Source organism: Arvicanthis niloticus, chromosome 9, assembly GCF_011762505.2.
Source record: "Arvicanthis niloticus isolate mArvNil1 chromosome 9, mArvNil1.pat.X, whole genome shotgun sequence".
Classification (NCBI taxonomy): Eukaryota; Metazoa; Chordata; class Mammalia; order Rodentia; family Muridae; genus Arvicanthis; species Arvicanthis niloticus.
This window is the reverse complement of record NC_047666.1, coordinates 12566186-12584669: the sequence shown is the minus strand read 5'-3', so window position 1 is coordinate 12584669 and position 18484 is coordinate 12566186. Positions and strand designations below refer to the sequence as shown.

General features: G+C 41.4%; 1 protein-coding gene and 1 non-coding gene across 3 annotated transcripts in view; both read left to right on the top strand.

Moving 5' to 3' along the window:
* Positions 1 to 14739, top strand: part of Ptcd3 (pentatricopeptide repeat domain 3) — a 29776-nt gene extending 15037 nt beyond the window's left edge. Inside the window, exons 13-24 of one of the 2 annotated variants that reach the window (XM_034511687.2) lie at positions 670 to 814; positions 1675 to 1725; positions 5266 to 5355; positions 5574 to 5602; positions 6275 to 6381; positions 8831 to 8909; positions 9013 to 9103; positions 9599 to 9684; positions 10646 to 10794; positions 11994 to 12035; positions 12589 to 12738; positions 13013 to 14739. In XM_034511687.2, the coding sequence (XP_034367578.1) occupies positions 670 to 814; positions 1675 to 1725; positions 5266 to 5355; positions 5574 to 5602; positions 6275 to 6381; positions 8831 to 8909; positions 9013 to 9103; positions 9599 to 9684; positions 10646 to 10794; positions 11994 to 12035; positions 12589 to 12738; positions 13013 to 13100 (1107 nt within the window). In that variant the 3' untranslated portion in view covers positions 13101 to 14739. The remainder of the gene's footprint in view (positions 1 to 669; positions 815 to 1674; positions 1726 to 5265; positions 5356 to 5573; positions 5603 to 6274; positions 6382 to 8830; positions 8910 to 9012; positions 9104 to 9598; positions 9685 to 10645; positions 10795 to 11993; positions 12036 to 12588; positions 12739 to 13012) is intronic. The other variant, XM_076939903.1, reaches the window with a different exon arrangement.
* On the top strand, positions 11526 to 11662 carry LOC117715885 (small nucleolar RNA SNORD94). Its single transcript, XR_004607676.1, has one exon. It is a non-coding gene; the product is annotated as a small nucleolar RNA SNORD94 (small nucleolar RNA).
* Positions 14740 to 18484: the final 3745 nt, after the last annotated feature.

The following is an 18484-nucleotide window of genomic DNA, read 5'->3' as shown; positions in this document are numbered from 1 at the left end:
CCAATTCATCAGTCACCAGAGAGCAAGAATTCAGGAAGAGCTGGAATAGGTCACCGTGATTATTTTTGTTGTAGGTTACTGATGTAACATGCCTATTAAATTCTGGCCAGAGATGACAAATTGAAAATAACAGAAAGGATTTTGGGCCAAACTTACAAGCAGAACATTTTTATATCATAGTGGTCTATTCTTAGGTTGTTTGATATATTTGTTTGTTTTGTCTCAGTGTAGCAGAAGCTTTCAGATAGACACCATATCCTTGGGGGTGGATGAGAGGATGGAGAGATAGAGGCTCCTTGGTCCTGTGATAGTGTGGGCTTTTCTAGAGGGTGGGATTGCTGGCCCTGTGCAGGCAGTACTTAGTCATGGGTTTTGGTTTTTCTGGGTTTCTTTAAGAAAAGACTTCACTGTGTAGCCCTTACTGGCCTGTAACTTGCTATGCAAGCCAGGCTTCCTTTGAACCCGCAGAGATCTTTTGTTTCTGACTCTCAGGTGCTGGATTAAAGATGTGGGGCACCAAACCAGGCTGTTGGTTTCTTAAAGTATATAGTTTTTAGTTGGGTGTATGGGTGTTAATGTGTTTTACATGTAGCCACAGAATAAAGTTCTCTCAACAGTTTTGGCAAATTACCTTGGAGTAAAAATGTTTCATGTTTTGGATTCATCCAGGATCTACTGAAACATATGGTTGCCCAGAAGGTGAAACCAAACCTGCAGACTTTTAATACGATATTGAAATGTCTCCGGAAGTTTTACTCATTTGGAAAGTTGCAGGCCGTACAGATATTGCGTGAAATGAGACATATTGGAATAGGTGAGGAGGCCACACTGAAGATGAGGTGCTGAGATGGCTGCTGGGCTCAGCCACCCACAAAAGCAGGAAGTGTCTTCGTTCTGACCCTCTTTCTGTTAGGATTGTCTTACTGCATACGTAACTTCATGTGCAGTTGGCCTCTGTATCTGCTGTATCTGTCTCAGCGTTCAACCCCGGATAAAAATGTCAGGAAAAAAATAATTGTAAACAGTTTTTTGTCATTCCTAAATAATACAAGAAGTATTTGCCTAGCCTTTATAGCACATCAGATGTTACAGGTGGTCTAGCAATGCTTTGAATTCTGTCGTAGGGTATGTGTGGGTTAGATGTAAATATGTCACCATTTCATATGAGGACTTGAGCATATGGATAGCCAGGCATCAGTGGGGTTCTTGGTTTTCGTCCCCATGGATACCAAGTGAAAACTGCTGTGATGGAGTGCCTTTGGTGTGCTTTACAGGAAGTACAATGTTACTTTAACATTTGAGAGACATTTTTTCTGTAGCGCTCTTGATTTTGATGGAAATTGATGGCTTTGTTAGCCGGCTTTACATTCCTTCTAGCATGGTTATATTCTCTAACCCAAATTATGTGCTAACATACTGTAGATACTTCAGTAATTACTTAATTGAAGATTGGGTGGATATTGATTGACTTCATGGTGTTTTTCTATTCTCTGTGATCGGTCACACTTTTATAAATTTGACAAAGTGCTGCTGTTATCTTTTTATGAGATGAGCTAAACTATTTTCATAGGAATAGAAATAGTAACATTGTGACATTGTGTTTCAGTTTTATTTTGAATAGCTGTGTTTTTACTGTTTTTTTTTTTCTTCGCTTTATCTACCTGGGTATTTGAGAACCCTCACTTGCAACATACCATCATATTATTCACCTCTTCTATCCGAGAGGTATGTATAGCTTTACATTTTCTCGATTTATATGTAAACTGACCATCTCTGTTGTGTTGTTATAACTGTTAAAGTCTCTGCTTTATATCTGAATTAAGAACAGAGGATGAGTGCCTTTATTTAATCGCAGCACTCGGGGCGGGAGGCAGGCGTATCTCTTGAGTTCAAGGACAGCCAAGGCTACATAAACCATATTTTCAGGAAGAAAGAAAAATAAAATAAAAGAGTTCAGCGTTCAGAGGCTGGAAAGATGGCTTGGGAGGTTAAGAACACTGACTGTTCTTCCAGAAGACTGAGGTTCAATTCCCAGCACCCACATGATGCCTTAAAATCATCTATAACTCCAGTCACAGGGGATCCAAAGCTGCTTCTGACTCCTAGGAGCCCCAGACATGCATGAGCATACATGCGGACAAAAACCCATACACGTGAAATAAAAATAAATAATAATTTAAAAATAGAATTCAACCTGCATGGTTGCATGCCTGTAATTCTGTACCAGCACTTAGGAGGCAGAAGTAGAATCAAGGTTGGAGACAGGCATGACTAGCAGTACCCTTGATTGCAATATAAAATACAAACTTGGAGAGGGCTGTAAAGTGTACATTCTTGCACTACAAAAAAGAATAGACAGGTGGATTGTAGTTGAGGGTTTCTTTTGGTCTTTAGAATTGTGCTGTTCAGTATAATAGCTTAGTAGCCATAAGTAATTAGGTAGTTTAAGAACTTTTTTTTTTTAAACCCGCTGGGCAGTGGTGTCACATGCCTTTAATACCAGCCCTCGGGAGGCAGAGGCAGGCGGATTTCTGAGTTGGAGGTCAGCCTAGACTACAGAGTGAGTTCCAGGACAGCCAGAACTACACAGAGAAACCCTGTCTCAAAAAACCAAAAGAAAAAAAAAAGTTTTTTGTTTTGTTTGGTTTTATTTTGTTGTTGTTGTTGTTTTTTCAATCTTGATTTTTAAGCCTTTCCAGTCATATTTTTTCCTTTGTGAGTTCTAAGAGTCAAATTCCATCATCAGGCTTGGCACGCCGGGCCATCTCAGTGCCCTGTGATGTGCCCTTTCTTAATCTCCATCTACACTCCTGTCAGTCATCTTCCTCGGTGATCTCACATCTCATGTATGAACATATACGCCTGTGTAATGTAGATATTATTTGAGAGAGATGTAATATTTGTGTGAGTGTAATGTGTCTGTACTTAATATGATTATCTCCAATTCTGTTATCCTACAAATAGAACATAACTGTCACTCTTAAATAGATCTCCATCATGTATCTCAGACCTGGTGGGACTTGTCTATAATCACAGAATTCGAGAAGTCAGAGGAAGCATGTCAGATGTTTTCCAGGCCAGCTAATGCTATATGAGTCTCAGAAAAAGTGATAGAGGGGAACTAGGAAGATAAAGTCAGTCTTTAAAATGCTTGTTACACAATCTAAAAACTATACACTTTGATCCCCAGGACACAGAGTATAGTAACACACACTGACAGTCCTAGCAGAAACAGGTAGATCCTTCAACTTGGGGCAATCCAACCTAGCCCTATTTCCTACTGCTGCTCTTGTCATTGCATTTAATCAAAGCACCAAGACAGACCCTGTTTCAAAAGGCTGATAGTTCAATGAACGAAGTGCTTGCCTTGCAAACCTTGAGAACTTAAGTTGGATTCCAGAACCAGTGTAAAGCCAGAGTGGGTAGTGGGTATCTAATCCTGGTGTTCCCTGGTAAGATGGCAGGAAGCGACTAGGGGATCACAGAAGCAGCTCACAGGTGAACCTCTGATCCATGATGTTCCTACCTTAGTGTCAGGGGTAATAATCATTTGCCACATATACTGTGCTACTGATGTCCTTTTTAGAGAGTCCTTGCCTGTGCCATTGGTTTGAAGTTTCGTCCCTTTGGTGGTTTCTCTCTAGCAGTTTCAAGGTGCTAGGTCTTACATTATAGTCTGTGACTCATTTTTTAATGATTTTTGTACACAGATTATATATATAATTTTGAGGGCCAAGAGATGGTTTAAGTCAATGGTTCTCATGTTGTGGTGACCCTCAACCATAACACTACTTTTGTTGCTACTCCATAACTATAACTTTGGTACTGTTATGAATTGTTATGTAAATATCTGATATGCAGCCCTTGTGAAAGAGTCATCTGATAGGGCTTTCAACCCACAGATTGAAAACAACTGGTTTAAATGGTTACAAGAACTTGCTGATTTTCTAGAGGACACATGTTCTGCTCCACAAGCTTACCCACCAGGTTCTGGGGATCTGGTGTACTCTTCTGGACTTTGGGAACAACTATTCACATACAGTACAGATTCACATGTATCAGTGGATCTCAACCTGAGAGTCATATATCAGCTATCGTGCATATCAGATACTTACATTACCATTCATAACAGTAGCAGAATTACACTTTGAAGTAGCAACCAAATAATTGCCCTATTAGTATTCAGTTGTGTTTTTTAAAACCCAGTTATTTTGCTGTGTAGCATAGTGTCTTGAACTTGCTTTGTGACTCGGGTGAATCTCTGATTCCTGATCTTTCTACCTTAATGTTGGGATTAATAAGTATATATGGCTTGTATAACTTCTAAGAACCACACCATCCATGAAATTTACAGTTGGGTTTGCTCTTGGCTTCCTTGTCTGACTTGATTTAAAAGAACACAGGTACCACTAAATAATTTAGTTAAGTGTTGGTTTGAGATAGGGGATGTTGATATTTGCCCCATTCCAGGAAATTTGACCTTACGAGATCGTAAGGGTGTGAAATAAATGGAACCCAAGGATGGATGGGCCTTTGACCTATAACAAGGTTTTGACCCTGCCCAGCTTGCTGCCAGGTCTTAGGCTAAAGACAGAGGCAGCAGATAAGGAGGTTATTTGTAACTTGGGGCTGTGAAGTTGGTGGTGCTTTGTTGGGAGCCGACTTTAGCAAAAAGTGGCTAGATCAACTTTGCAGCCATCTGGAACCATATACCCTGACGAAAGATTTGGTTTTCAATAGCCTACAACAGCTAAAGCACACTCTGATATCCCACATATTTTGTGTTGCTGTTTACTAGCCCCAGCTGCAAGGTGCACGTGGTAGTCACGCCTGCAAGGCATGCAGTTCACGTGCTGTCCACGTGCTATCTACGCCATACATGCTTATAAGGCGCATGTGCTATCCACGCCTGCAAGGCATTGTGGTGCACGTGCTGTCCACGCTATAGACGTCTGTAAGGCTTATGTCATATCAACACCTGCAAGGCACGTGGTATCCACGCGCCTACAAGGCACGTGGCAAAAGCCTATAAATAGCTCCGAATTCCCTTCAATAAACGAGACTTGATCAGAATCTCTGTCTTGTCTCCATTCTTCGCGTCTCTTCCCCTTTATCCCCACTCTCTCTCTCGCTAGACCCTGACCCTCGGACCGGAACGGGCAGTACGGGCTGCAACAGTTTGGCGTCCAACATCGGGCTCCAGTAAGCGCAGTGCTTATAGAAGTGGGCTCCTGATAAAAAGCCATTTGCCTTGCTGTTTTGCAGGTAGCTCTATAAAAATGCAGTCCCTCATCATCTATGATATCATGAATGAATTAGAGGGAAGAACATTTTCTCCACGGGACCTCGATGATGGTAGGTACAGAAGTTGTCTGTGCTTCCCCCCAACCTAATGAGGGTGGTTTGCTGAATGCCATTAGAGGCCGTGTGTTGAGCAATGTTTATTTAGCTAAGTAACAATATTTGGATTAAACATTCTGAAAAAGCCAAGAATGTTAATAGTATATTAGTGTTATTGATACGAAAATGTTACAGCCACACCAACCAAACCTCTTGTGAACTTTGGCTTTCAGATAAATTTTTTCAGTCGGCCATGACTGTGGTAAGTGCCGTTTTATTGCTTTATTTATCCCTGCTCCAAGGGTTCCTCTCTGTTCCTTGTTTTGCCTGTAACTGTGGGCTTCTGTGTGTCTCTATTCATGTCTTGCTTCTAATCTCCTTTTTCTCTATAATCTATATCCTCTCTCTATTATGTGTTGCTTTTTTTATGTCTGTTTTGATTAAGTTTTCAGAATATTTTTCCCATTAGCTTTGTAAAGTGATTGAAATAGATTATTGTGTTTGTTTTCATTTTATCATCATCACAGGAGAAATTTCATGTTTTCAGGATGAGTAGAGAGCATCCTGTTTGTGGAGGATAATTGTGTGGCAGCCTAGTGTCTGTCCTCTCGGGTTTTCCTCTGAGAGTTCATATGGCCACTGAGAAGCAGCCCCTTTGGTAGTGTATTATTTTACAGGAGAGTTGAACGGTGGCATTGCAAGGCTGTTTCTTGAAGCTGTTTCATGGTGATTTTAATAGTACAGTGGTAGAATTGCTAATATAAACTTTTGTTATAAATTTCATAAACCTAGGCTTTACCCACCAATTCCTTCTTAATTTTTTGCTGTCTATCAATAATTGGATCTAGTGTTAAGTATTTATAAAGAGAAATAACATACTATTGAGCCATTGGTTTATGTGACTGTCTGGATAATACTATTTGCAAATTTTCAGTGTTCTTCTCTCAGAGATTTAGAGCTTGCTTACCAAGTACATGGTCTTTTAAACACGGGGGACAACCGGAAACTGATCGGAAATGCTCTTCAACATAAACTCTATTAGTAAGTATGTTACTTAATATTTTAAAAGATTTATTATATGTGTGCTTGTCTGTGTGTGTGTATGCACCCAACTGTGTGTGCATGCGAAAGCCAGAAGAGGGTACCAGGAATTCTCCTCCATCATTCTCTGTCTGTTCCTCTAAGGCAGGATCTATTCCTGAACTGGAGGCTTGTGTCTCAGCTAGTCTTCAAGCCCAGCCCAGCAGCCTCCTGTCTCTGCCCTGCTTTGGAGTTGCCTCTAAGCACTTGCTAGGAATGCCTGGTTTGTTATATAGTTGCCAGGATCCAAACACTAGTCCTCATGATTTTGGACCAAGGGCTCTTAGCTCTTGAGCCATTAGCTCCCTCCATTCAGTTTAATTGCTAGATTCTGCAGTGGGAGGGTCTTAAAGACTGTATGTCTCAGCTCTAATTTTAGGTGATGTACCCATTATTTCATAGTACTTGTATCGAACACTTGGAGATGAAAGCAGTAGGGCTGAGGAGATGGCTCCATGGTGAAGTGGGAGCATAAGTTCTTAGGTTTGGGTCTCCAGCCCCCACTGGTGGCCTGTGTCTTCCCACGATGAAGCAGGAAGTAGAAATAGGCAGATTTGTTGAAGACTAGCTCCGACAACTTCACACATAAATACACACACACACACACACACACACACACACACACACACATACACACATACACACATACACACATGTACATGGTGGGTAAAGCAAGCTCCAACAACTTTATACATACATACATACATACATTGGGTAAATGGAGAAAAGCATACAGAGGGACCTACAGTGAGCAAGTGAGCTTCCTAGACATAGCCCACCTGATATTTAAGTAGTTCTAGGAAGTTAGGGTAATTGAAAGTTTAAGGAGATGGTTTAAATTGTTTTGCCAGAAAGGTGCAATAAAGTTAGAACTAAGACTGGACTGTGTGCCCTCCTTTATACAATAATGAGGGCTGTGTAGGCTAGAAAAGGAATATAGAACTTTTCATACATTACAAACACTTGGAAAAGAAAAATAGGCTTGGGACAAGTTAATTATCAAACAAAACATTCTAGGTTTGGGTCTGAGTTCTAGGATTCTGTGATTTAGGGATGTGGCCATAGGTTTCAGTGTGCACTGTGAAAAAACAGGGTTATGCATAAAGAGTAAATAATTCTATTATAAATATAAGGATAGAGAATAGATGATTAGCTAGTTTAGCTGAACAGGACATAGGATAGATGATCTTTCTTGCTAAGTACAAATTGTCATCAGCTAACTTGCTACTATAGACAGGATTGCTTAAACTTTGTTAATTAGTAACAAAAGAATTATTGCTTTGGGGTTATGGTGAACTTGTAGAAAGAAAAAAATGGGAATGTTTAGTTACACATGAATTTCAAAAGAATAATAATGTGTAATAGGATTATGTAATATGTAATCTTATTATATATTATTCCTTTTGTGTAATGATTTTAAATCTGTTTTTGAGGGATATGTTTTTGTGGTGATTGTTTTTAGAGACGATGTAACTTGTGACTATGAGGTTTTTCTTATAGAACTTTGTCTTAGGTGGTATAAAAAGGCTTAAGAGAAAATAAAGTTGGAGTCAGCTCATTGGAGCTTGCTCTATCCAAATCTGTGTATGTATATATGTGAAGCTTGTTTAAGTCTGCTTGTAGAAGCTTGCTCCATCCACAAAATGTGTGTGTGTGTGTGTGTTTCTCCATATATACATATATATATATATATATATATATATATATATGAATGAAGTGGTTGGAGCCTGACTCTATCCACCCATTGTGTGAGTATGTGTGTATATATTGATGTATGAGTAAAGTTGTTGGAGCTTGTTTCGTCCACCAGATGTGTGAGCATATGCTTGCTTTACATCATCGCCAACTCCCATCGCCTCCTTAGACCTCTGAAACCATTCTTGGAGCTGGTCTTTGACATAGATCCCAGGGGCTCAGTGACCATTCAGGGTGGACACAACAGTAAAAGGTTCAGTGAGATGATGGAGAGGCAGTTGAGGAGGAGATCTGAGACAACCCCTCTCCTACATGCTCCTAGATAGGCAGGCACACATGTGCACATACACACAAACAAAAATTAAAAGTAGCAGTAATATTATGACTTCCTTGGTCAATCATTGACCAGTCTGACTTGAAATTATATATTTTTTTATTATTGTGTGCACATGCCACAGCAATTGGGGGGGAGGGTGCCAGAGAAGAACTTTGTGGAGTAAGTTTTTTTCTGCTTTTATTGCATGTGTTCCAGGGATGATACTTAGGTGGCCAGGCTTATGTGGTAAAGTACCTTTACCCATCTCACTGACCTAAGGTTGTAAATTTTAAAAATTTATGATTTAATACATTAATAATTCTACTGAAATTTCACTAATCATTAATCATACCTTATTGATCACACAGACTTTAATCTAAATACTTCTTCTCTCCACAGTTCGAAGTTTTTCAGTTTGATTTGTTCACTGGAACAAATTGATGTCACCTTGAAGTGGTATAAGGACCTAATACCTTCAGTAAGAGACTTTATTACTCATCTTTTGTCTTTGTAGATGAATATGTGAGAGAATGTCTTTCTGATGGATGCTATAAAATCATGTTTGTATTTTTCTCCATCAGGTGTTCCTTCCCCACTCCCAAATATTCATAGGTCTTCTTCAAGCATTGGATGTGGCCAATAGGCTGGAAATGGTTCCTCAGGTTTGGAAAGGTTGGTGACAGTTTTGTGCCAGTGCTATCTTACTTCAGTGACTGACGGTTAACACATTTACATTTCTAAGACTGAAAGCCTCCATTCTTAACACAAGTTAACTCGTTTGTTAAGGTCAGACGTCAAAGCCATTGCTCATATTGTATTGGATGAGTACAGGTGTGGAAAATAAGATCTTTCTGATATCCGTGCCTGAGAAATTAGTGCCAAAGTCTAGCTCTGTGTCTTACCCAGATATTGTCCATAGGCTGTTTTACACACTGACTACGAACAGTTCTGACTGGCATTTGGCAACAGGTCTTACTGTGTAGCTCTGATTGTCCTGGTACTCATTCTGTAAACCAGCCTTGGCCTCCCAGAGTGGTGGGATTAAGATTTTCTTTAATTCTAATAAATGTAATTCTGATCCCGCCGGAAGATAGAAGTCAGCAGTGGATAAAAGCTCACCAGACGTTGTGCATTTGCGTTATCACTGTTGTTCTCGCTTGCTTTAAGATAGTAAAGAATACGGCCATACTTTCCGAGATTCCCTAAGAGAAGAAGTCTTGATGCTCATGGCAAGGGATAAGCACCCACCAGAGGTGAGGCTGGCCTGAAGCTCACGTTCACTGTCATCAGTAAATGTGTATTTGCTAATGCTTCTATCCTCTTAAGGTCCTGTGGGAAGCTCCACTATATAAATGTAGGTTTAGGTTAAACACATATTTCCGTTAGCAGAATACCAGTCTTAGTGGTATTCCTCCAGTCTGAAGTGGGCACCAGGAAAAGGGTTGTGACAGTGAGTACCAGGTTATTTTTATAGTAATTATTCTATGAACTGAAGAGATGACATCTAGGAAAAGCACTTGCTGTCAGTTCCCTGTACTCCCATCAGGAACTCACAGACATCTACACTCAAATGCATTTACTCTGCCACATACACATAATTAATAAGAAAAATATGAGCTGGAGAGGTGGCTCAGTGGTTAACAGCAACTTCTTATTCTTCTTCCAAAGTACCCTGGTGAGTTTCCCAGCATGTCTGTGCCTCCGCTACCAGGGAAACTGGCCTTGGCAGGGATCAGACACACATACAAGCACACATACACATCAGGAAAGATACCCATACATATAAACTTGTTTTTATTTATTAGAATTATTATTGTTGTTGTTATTTATTATTATTGCTACCTAGAAAGATATGTCAGAGATGTGTCAGTGGATAAAGGTGCTTTCTGCCAAGTCTGATGACCTAGGTTCTTTTCCTGGATCCTACCTGGAAGGAGAGAACCAGTTCCCCCAGAAGTTGTCCTCTGACCTCTATACATGGGCTCTGGCACACTTGTGTGCACATGTGTATACACAGTCAATCGATAAATTAAGACAAAACCTTTTAAAAGAAATTCATAGTAGATTTCAAACATGTAGTTAATTGCACTATCCCAGGACAGGTCACGTCTTGTTTTTTATTGTATTTCTTGTTTGCTGTGCTTGTGATAGTTCTCGATTTTAAATTCTTGTCAGACCAACTAAACAGCTCTGCTGACTCATAGAGCCTCTCAGCTTCAGGTTGCATTTGCTGACTGTGCTGCTGATATCAAATCCACATATGAAAACCAGGATGCCCGCCAGACTGCTCTTGATTGGCCAGCCAACCCTTTACAATATATAGCTGTCCTTTTTTTAAGAGGTGGCAGAACCCAGGAAGCCTGGTGAGTATATGTTTCTAAGTCTAAATTTTAACAGTAATTCTCAGATAGTCTCTACAAACCTTTTTTTGTGGACATTTGTAAATACCAGTGAGACAAGAAATTTGCTAAGGCCAGTATGTGTGATGTACTAGAGAAGTCGGTACTCAGGCGTGATGAGAATTCTCTTCATTCCATACCTTTTGGCTTTGTGTCTTATTGGGCAAGAAACTCAGCCTCATTCTTCTGCCCCCGAGGTTCTGAGTGGTAAGAGAAGCACACCTTTGGAGATGCTCTAGTAATCCAATGTAAGTCTCTGCAAGTGCTCCTCATCCCCATCCCTAACCTAAAATGTGGCCTGAGGACCCTTAGACTTCTGGCAACTGCTATTTCCAGAAACAAGACTGTCTTTGGTTTGTGCCACTATTCTGCTTCTGTGTGTTTTACCAGCACTTCACTAATATACTAAATCTAGTCTTTATTAGTGGAAACCTTAGGCTTATTCATTTTTCCAAAATTAGAGACATTCATATTCTCTCTCCCTCCCTCTGTGTGTGTGTGGGGGGGGGGTACATGAATATATTGGACATTCATTGACAGTTCAAATATGCCTGCCAGTTCTCCAAAAAGGTGTTTCAGACTTCTCTTTGGCTTGTAGCTCACTTAAATGGGACCTGTTAGCACCTGTGTTGTCAAAAAACAAACAAACAAAGCAAGGCATTTTCGTGGTCAGGCGGGTTGAACACACTATGAAGCAGGCTGTGATGATTGGCGCAGGGGTACGGACCTCAGCTGAGTCATGGGAGCTGAATGTATGTGTTTTGCCTCTGTCTTGCATGTGGCAGGCTGTTGGCATTCACATACATGAGACTGTTGCCTTAATCTGAGCCTGTTCTTCATAATGGAGATTTTGGGCAGACAGGCTTTAAGGGGGAGGGAATAGGCTAAGCCCATGGCACTACCTCTACCTCTTCTAACCTGCAGTGTAGGGTAGATTCCCTCCCTGGAGGATATAACTAGCACTTCTAAATTGGCTGCATCTCAGATTTATCTGTTGAATCTGTGCACCCAGATTGGGAACTAGTGGAGCCCACGGGAATTCAGAAAGTTTGGATAGTAGGCTTGCAGGTCACATAGCTTCTGAACCTGAGAAAAGGATAGCTTGCTTTGTCTAGTTGCCACTTGTTTTTCTGTCAGCAGTCTTCTGTTCTCTTCTTTCACAGGAAAATGTTGACACTCTTCAAAAAGCATAATAAGATTCCCAGGTACGTTGAGACTCGGGGCCTCACTTGGTACAGGCTTGAATTAGTCACATGGCCTTTGACTCTCAGGTGGAGAGTTGGAATTTCTTCACATGCCTAAACCACTGCATTGGAGGGCTCTCTGGTTAGACAGGCAAGCAGTTTATCTCCTACCATTCAGGGCCTACCAAGCAGGCCTTTCCTCTCTGTTCAGTGATCATTTTGTGATGGGAGCTGGTATATAGAACGTTATCCTCTATTTGTTGCCCAATGTTAATGAGAATTTGACTAATAGAATATATTCTGAGTGTTGCCTATAAATACTTGACTAAAAGTTAATTAAGTTGGATGCACTGAAGAAGTGGCTCACTTCGCTTGCTTTCCCCTAAAGTTTAGTTCTCAGCACCCACATAGAGCTCACAATCATTTCTAATTCCAATTCCAGGGACCTGACACTGGCCTCTATGGGCGTATCACACATATGGTACACCTACATACATGAAGACACTTGAATATATAAGTCTGCAGTGGAAAAAATGTGGGTTGGGGACTGTTGAGTTTGCTTTCTTTGACACAGGAATGAATTGCTGGAGGAGTTTATGGACACAGCCAGTAGCACTGCTCTGGCCATTGAGGTGGTGAAGCTGGCCAGTGCCTTCAGCCTGCCTGTCAGTGAGAGCCTTGCCCAGCGAGTCATGATGGAGTTCACAGTTGATCCAGAACAAAGGTAAGTGTCTTACCTCCTCTCGTGGTGCTTATAGCATTCTCTCCTGCTTCCCTCACAAGGCCAGGGTTTGGTGATGTAGATGGCTGCTTCCTCTGTTAGAGGCGTCATCATAAACACTGGCTGTTGGAACTTTATCTTTGCTCTCATAATGCTTCAGTGCAGTTTGGGGGTCCTTTTTCTGCTTTCAGAACTGCTATGACTGTGTATGATCAGGGATGCCAAACACTCCTGACCCTGTAGAGCTCAAGTGTGATGTCATTTCTCTTCCTTACAGAGAAGCCCTGGGGAACCTCACTGTACTGAACAGTAGCGATGGAGAAAGCAGCAGTGACAGTGACAGCGACATCAATGAAGACAAATGAAAGGGAGAGTGGCTCACAATAGCTCCTGGAATGTTAGCAGATACAGGGCTGGGGTCTAATAGAAAGAAATCCTGTGGTGCTATACTGGCCTAAACATATGAGACCCTGGGGTTCATCTGCACTACCATAAAGATGCATATCTGGCCAGTTTTTTGCCAAGACAGCAACAAGCACTGTTCAGTTTGACTTTTGGAAGAGAAGAAATCCCACATAAATACAGTGTCTGCAAAACTCATTCCTACTATGCCCATGATGTTAGAACCCACAGGCCTTTGCTGCCTCCCTGCTCTGTGATGTGTCGTCCTTTGGCCTAGAAACAAGAGTTTTAACTGGATTTCATGGTGATTACTATTGAGTTCGCCTCCCAGTGTGGGGAGAAAAGATGGGTGGATGGTCTTAGAATAGATTAAATCAGAAGCAAGCTACTGGTTTAGGCTGCCCACATGGTAAAGTCATTAAATAAAGCAATTAAGTGAGTTTTAAAAAATCTAGTATATCCTATTCTTTATAAGTGTGTACATATTCATATGGAGGCCAGAGGACAATGGCTATTTCTTTAGACAGGCCTTCTCTCTGAGCCTGGAGACTGCAGGTTCGATTAGACTGGGTAGGCGGCTCTGGGGATCCACCTAACGCTCATGCATAAACAGTGGAGGGCTCTGAGCTGAGGTCCTACCCACATAGCAAGTACTTTATTAAGGAAACTCGCCCCAGACTTTTGTCGTCTTCTAACTAAAATACCCACGAATTTTAGGGATGGATTGTACAGCTCTTGAAATGGTATTTAAGGGATGGGTGGTGCAGCTCTTGCCTAAGCACATGAGGTCCTCCAGTTCCTCCCCATTGCCACAATGGGTCTGTGTGGGCACTTTATAAGTAGGTATTTAACGAGGGCTAGAGGGCTGTTAATGACAAAAGGACATGAAATGTCATGACAGTGCATTGCTGCCGAGCAGCTTGGTCTGTTTCCTGTAAATGATGTTAATGAAGTTGCGTTACAAACTTGAGGTTTGCAGGGTCACTTTCACAAGTGCTTCTGTCGCCAACCCATATACTCCTCCCAGGTTTTACACTGAGGAGCAGTTTTCTCAGCCCTACCTGCTACAGGTATGTGCAGTATTTTTTTTTTTTTTTTTTTTTAATCTATTCTTGGGCCAGGGCCCGGTCTTCATCTTCATAGACCTTGACACTCTTGCCCTACTCACCTCGAAGACAGATCATAAAGCATCAGAGAGATGTGGGGTTGAGGGGTGGGTGCAATGCCAACTGACTAACCTGCAAAGCAATTTTGGTAAAGGACATAGGGCAAATTAGGAGAAGATGGCTGCTAGGAAGGCAATCGACTGCCCATTGGCATCTGTACCTGTGGGTGGCGATGCCCTTGGCATTGTGGCCTTTCTGGTATACCTCTTCCCATCCAAGACTTAACTGAACACTGGTTTGAAGCCAGCTGAAGAAAATCCTTGACGTGAATATGTGATGGGCTTTCTAATCCACTTGATACATGTAACTTAACATCTTAGCAAACCATTACTGAGCCATGTACTAAACTGAGAATGATTAAGGCCTACCTATATAATGTCTGCTGTTGTGTCATCTCCAGTATTAATAAATCATACATTTTCTATGCCAGATTTAATCACCACTCTAATCTTTACTGTCTCAGCTATGAGTTTTATCTTTGGCTCAATTCTATGTAGTTTTTATTGCTTCATGGTTTCCATTCCTTGTTCATCAGATTGCACAAATTCTTACAGAACTCTGAATGTTATCCATTTCTCAGTGTATGACTCTTTGAAGTGATCTACACACAACCCACCACCTATATGCCCACACCAGCCTAGCACCACATTCCTGACTGATACCTTCTAAATTAAATGGGGTTTTGCTACTATGGGACCTCTTATTTTTACCTAATTTTAGGCTTATTTAGACATTCCCACTGAACCCCATGCTGGCTGGGACAACCTGCCTCAAGCAACCTGCCTCAGCATCCTGAATGAGAAAGAATACAGCTGTGTGACACCATACCCAGCTTTTGTATCTGCTTATATGGGAAGATTTACTTGTAATTTGAAACAGGGTTTCTCTGTGTAGACCAGGTTGACCTTGAATTTACAGAGATATGAATTCAAGGTGTATGCCACCACCTGGTTCAATTCACACATTTTAAAACAAGATGATTTGGGGTAGAAATTTTGGTGTTGCAATTCACATCCAATAGAATCAGAATCAAAGGTTAGATTTTTCTTTAGACATTCTTAGTATGTACCCTTGAACTCAGGTCCACCTGCTTCTGCCTCCTTCAATCCTGGGATTAAAGGCACAAACTACTACTTAGCTCAGAATTGAGGTTTGAGAAGCCTTGGAAAATGAGTGTCAGCAGTGACCTGCAAGCAACTATGTTAAACAGCAGCAGCTTTCGAAGGCTGGGGCTCTAGTAAAGGAACTAATTGGTACAATGCCCCAGGTATGCATGACATCATGTTTAATTCCCCAGCAGTGCAAAGCACATTAGGATAGGATCCATCTGGCCAGCCTGTAACAGGAAACCATGGGAGAAAGGACTCTCCTAGAGTGGGAAGGCAAGAATCTTGTATGCAAACCACAGAAGCCACAAGAGGGCACTTGATCCCTTGGAGCTGCAGCTATAGGTAACCTGTACTTAGTCTTGCTAGAGGACCAAGCACTCAGAACTGCTATCTCTCTAGTCCCTTAGTATGGACTTTAATGGTTACATGCTTCCTAAGCTACCAAGACCCCATTGGTCTTAAAATCTTGTGTGGAGGCAGGTGGTAGTGGTGCCGCTTTTAATGCCGGCAGAGGCAGAAGCAGGCATATCTCTGAGTTCAAAGCCAACCTAATCTACAGTCTTCCATGACCGACCGGAACACAAAAGAACTCTGTCTCCAAAAAAAAAAAAAAAAAAAAAAAAAAAACCCAACAGCAACAAAAAATCTTTTCTTTTAACCATACTTGCTATAAAGCCACTACATGTAGAATGAGGTCCAGAGGAAATAGATTCAAGACTGTTCTGTCTGTGGTTTTGTGGTCTTCAGTAACTGCCCTTCCTTCCGTTTTATTTCTTTTGGGAAGTGTTTTCTTAATAAAACAGATTAAGATCCAAACCTATTGCCTGAAACTGTGATCACATACACAGTTGCTATGTGCACCCAGATAGTGAAAGCAGCACTACTGCTAGAAACATCGATCAGGATAATGCAGACCATCTGTGTGGATACAGTGCTGACTGTATAGAATGGTTGGCTTTAAAGGTGAAGTGTAGTTTTACCAGAGAAAAGGGTATACTGATTTTGTAGTCATGTGTAGAGCATGGTCAAAACCACCAGAGTCAGTAAAGCATATTAAAGAGTACTCTGCACCTGGCCCTGACCTGGACTTTTCCAAGGATTCAGAACTCAGCACACTCTGATATTAATACTCTTGATGCCTCACAGTAGCCAAAAGTAAAGGTTATTTACTCCTAAGGATCCCTCTATGAATGGGATGTACTCACATAGCAATGTCCTCTCTATTAGATATTGCTTTATAACCACTCAGAAGTAAACTTTACCTTCTCCCTGCCTCTTACATGCCTCAAACTACAAGAAGCCTAGACCACTGGACCCCATGAAGATAGGCTTCCTACCAGTCAAGCCTTTTTATTTGCCTTTTATATTAATGGAGATGACCTGTTCTTCCGCACTGAGTTCAAGCAAGTTACTTTGAAACTGGTAGGATTACTCATTTGAGATTTGCAGGCTGCTTTTATCCAGAACCTGTTGAGAGAACAAAGGACGTAAGTTAACTCAGTGTACTGTATTAAAAGATTGCTAAAGATTCTACTGCAGTTTGATTACTAATTTGGGAACTCAAAAAAAAAAAAAAAAAATCATTGAAGCAGAGTTCCAGGACAGCCAGGGCTACACCGAGAACCCCTTCTTAGAAAAAAATTCATTGAGGCAAAAGCCAGCATCTTGTTTAGAAGCATGACATTGGTTTTCATTTGCTGGCTTTTCCCCCACCTTGGAAAAAGATCAGTCTAAAGGATTTCTGATTTTCCTGTTGCCAGCTCCATAGCTAGGATCAGTCATCCCCACCACACCCAGTTTGAACACTTCCACAGCACTGAGGAGGAGGCAGTGAGGTGAGTGGACCAAGGTGATGGCTTAGCTTCGTGTCTGTCAGTTCCACATTGCAGTGGTATGCTTTCATTTGCACCTTAAAGGAGATGCTGCATGAGGCTGGTTACATCCCTTCTGACCACTGGGCACTTTAAATTTTACAGTGTGAGCCTTGCAGCTTCCATTTCCTTGAGATGGAGTAAGAACTGAAAACTTTTTCACTTTAGCAGTTACTGAGAACATCTAAACAAGCCATGAGCAAGGACAAAGACCAGGCTAAGCAGGAATTTCCTTCCTTTTTCAGTAAAGGTACTCTGTGAAAGCCACTGTCTTATTTACCAAAATCTGAAAGCCAGAGCCCAGGGAGATAGCTCAGGCTGTGAAGTGCTGCATCAGGCCTGGAGCTCATCCCTAGAGCCCACAAGTACCTCCCCCCCAAAAAAGTCTGACTCAGCATATGCTTGAAACACTGGCCATCCAACCGAGTCTACTTGATGAGTTTCAGGCCAGTAAAGACTGTCTCAAAAACCAAGTGGAGGACATGTACACACATACAGAAAAAAATCTAAAGTCTTCATGACTTTGATACAGAACTAAAATGAGCCGTTGAAGAATCACATTTATGCCTCCCCGCCCCCCCATCCCCTCGCAGGTGTGTTGACACAGAATCTATGCGTACCCAGTCTGGCCTGACTTGATTATAAGCATGAACTACAATGAAGTAGTCACATGTGAGAAAAGCTTTTCAGGGTTCCAAGTGAGATTAGATTTCCTTACAATTGAGTATTCAATTCAATATTCTTGTGATTAGAACAGAAACTACACTCAGTTTACATGGCAAACACGTTTTAAGTATTACAAATTAATGTACTTCTGAGATTTTATCCTATCCTTAGAGAAGGGAGTAGGGAGGTGGATACTCCATTATCGTCAAGTAAATTCTTTATAGCCCCACCCCAGGTAGGTGCCCACCATGCATGCCTCTATCTTGAGAAACAGGGCAATCCACATGCAGGTGCTCCAAATGGAGAGAGTGCTTGACCAGTAGCCCAGGGTGAACACTGTCGACCAAACCAAAGGACAAGGCTAGAGTGGTGCAAAGCCCTGGGTAATATTCCATACTGAGAGGCTGCAGGTATGCAATTATAGAAATACAATACAGGAACTGCTTTCCTGCTTTGTGGGTATGCTGCTCAACCACAAAGTAGTCTTCCATCTTACAAACACAAACACCTCAACCAAAAAAAAAAAAAAAAGTAA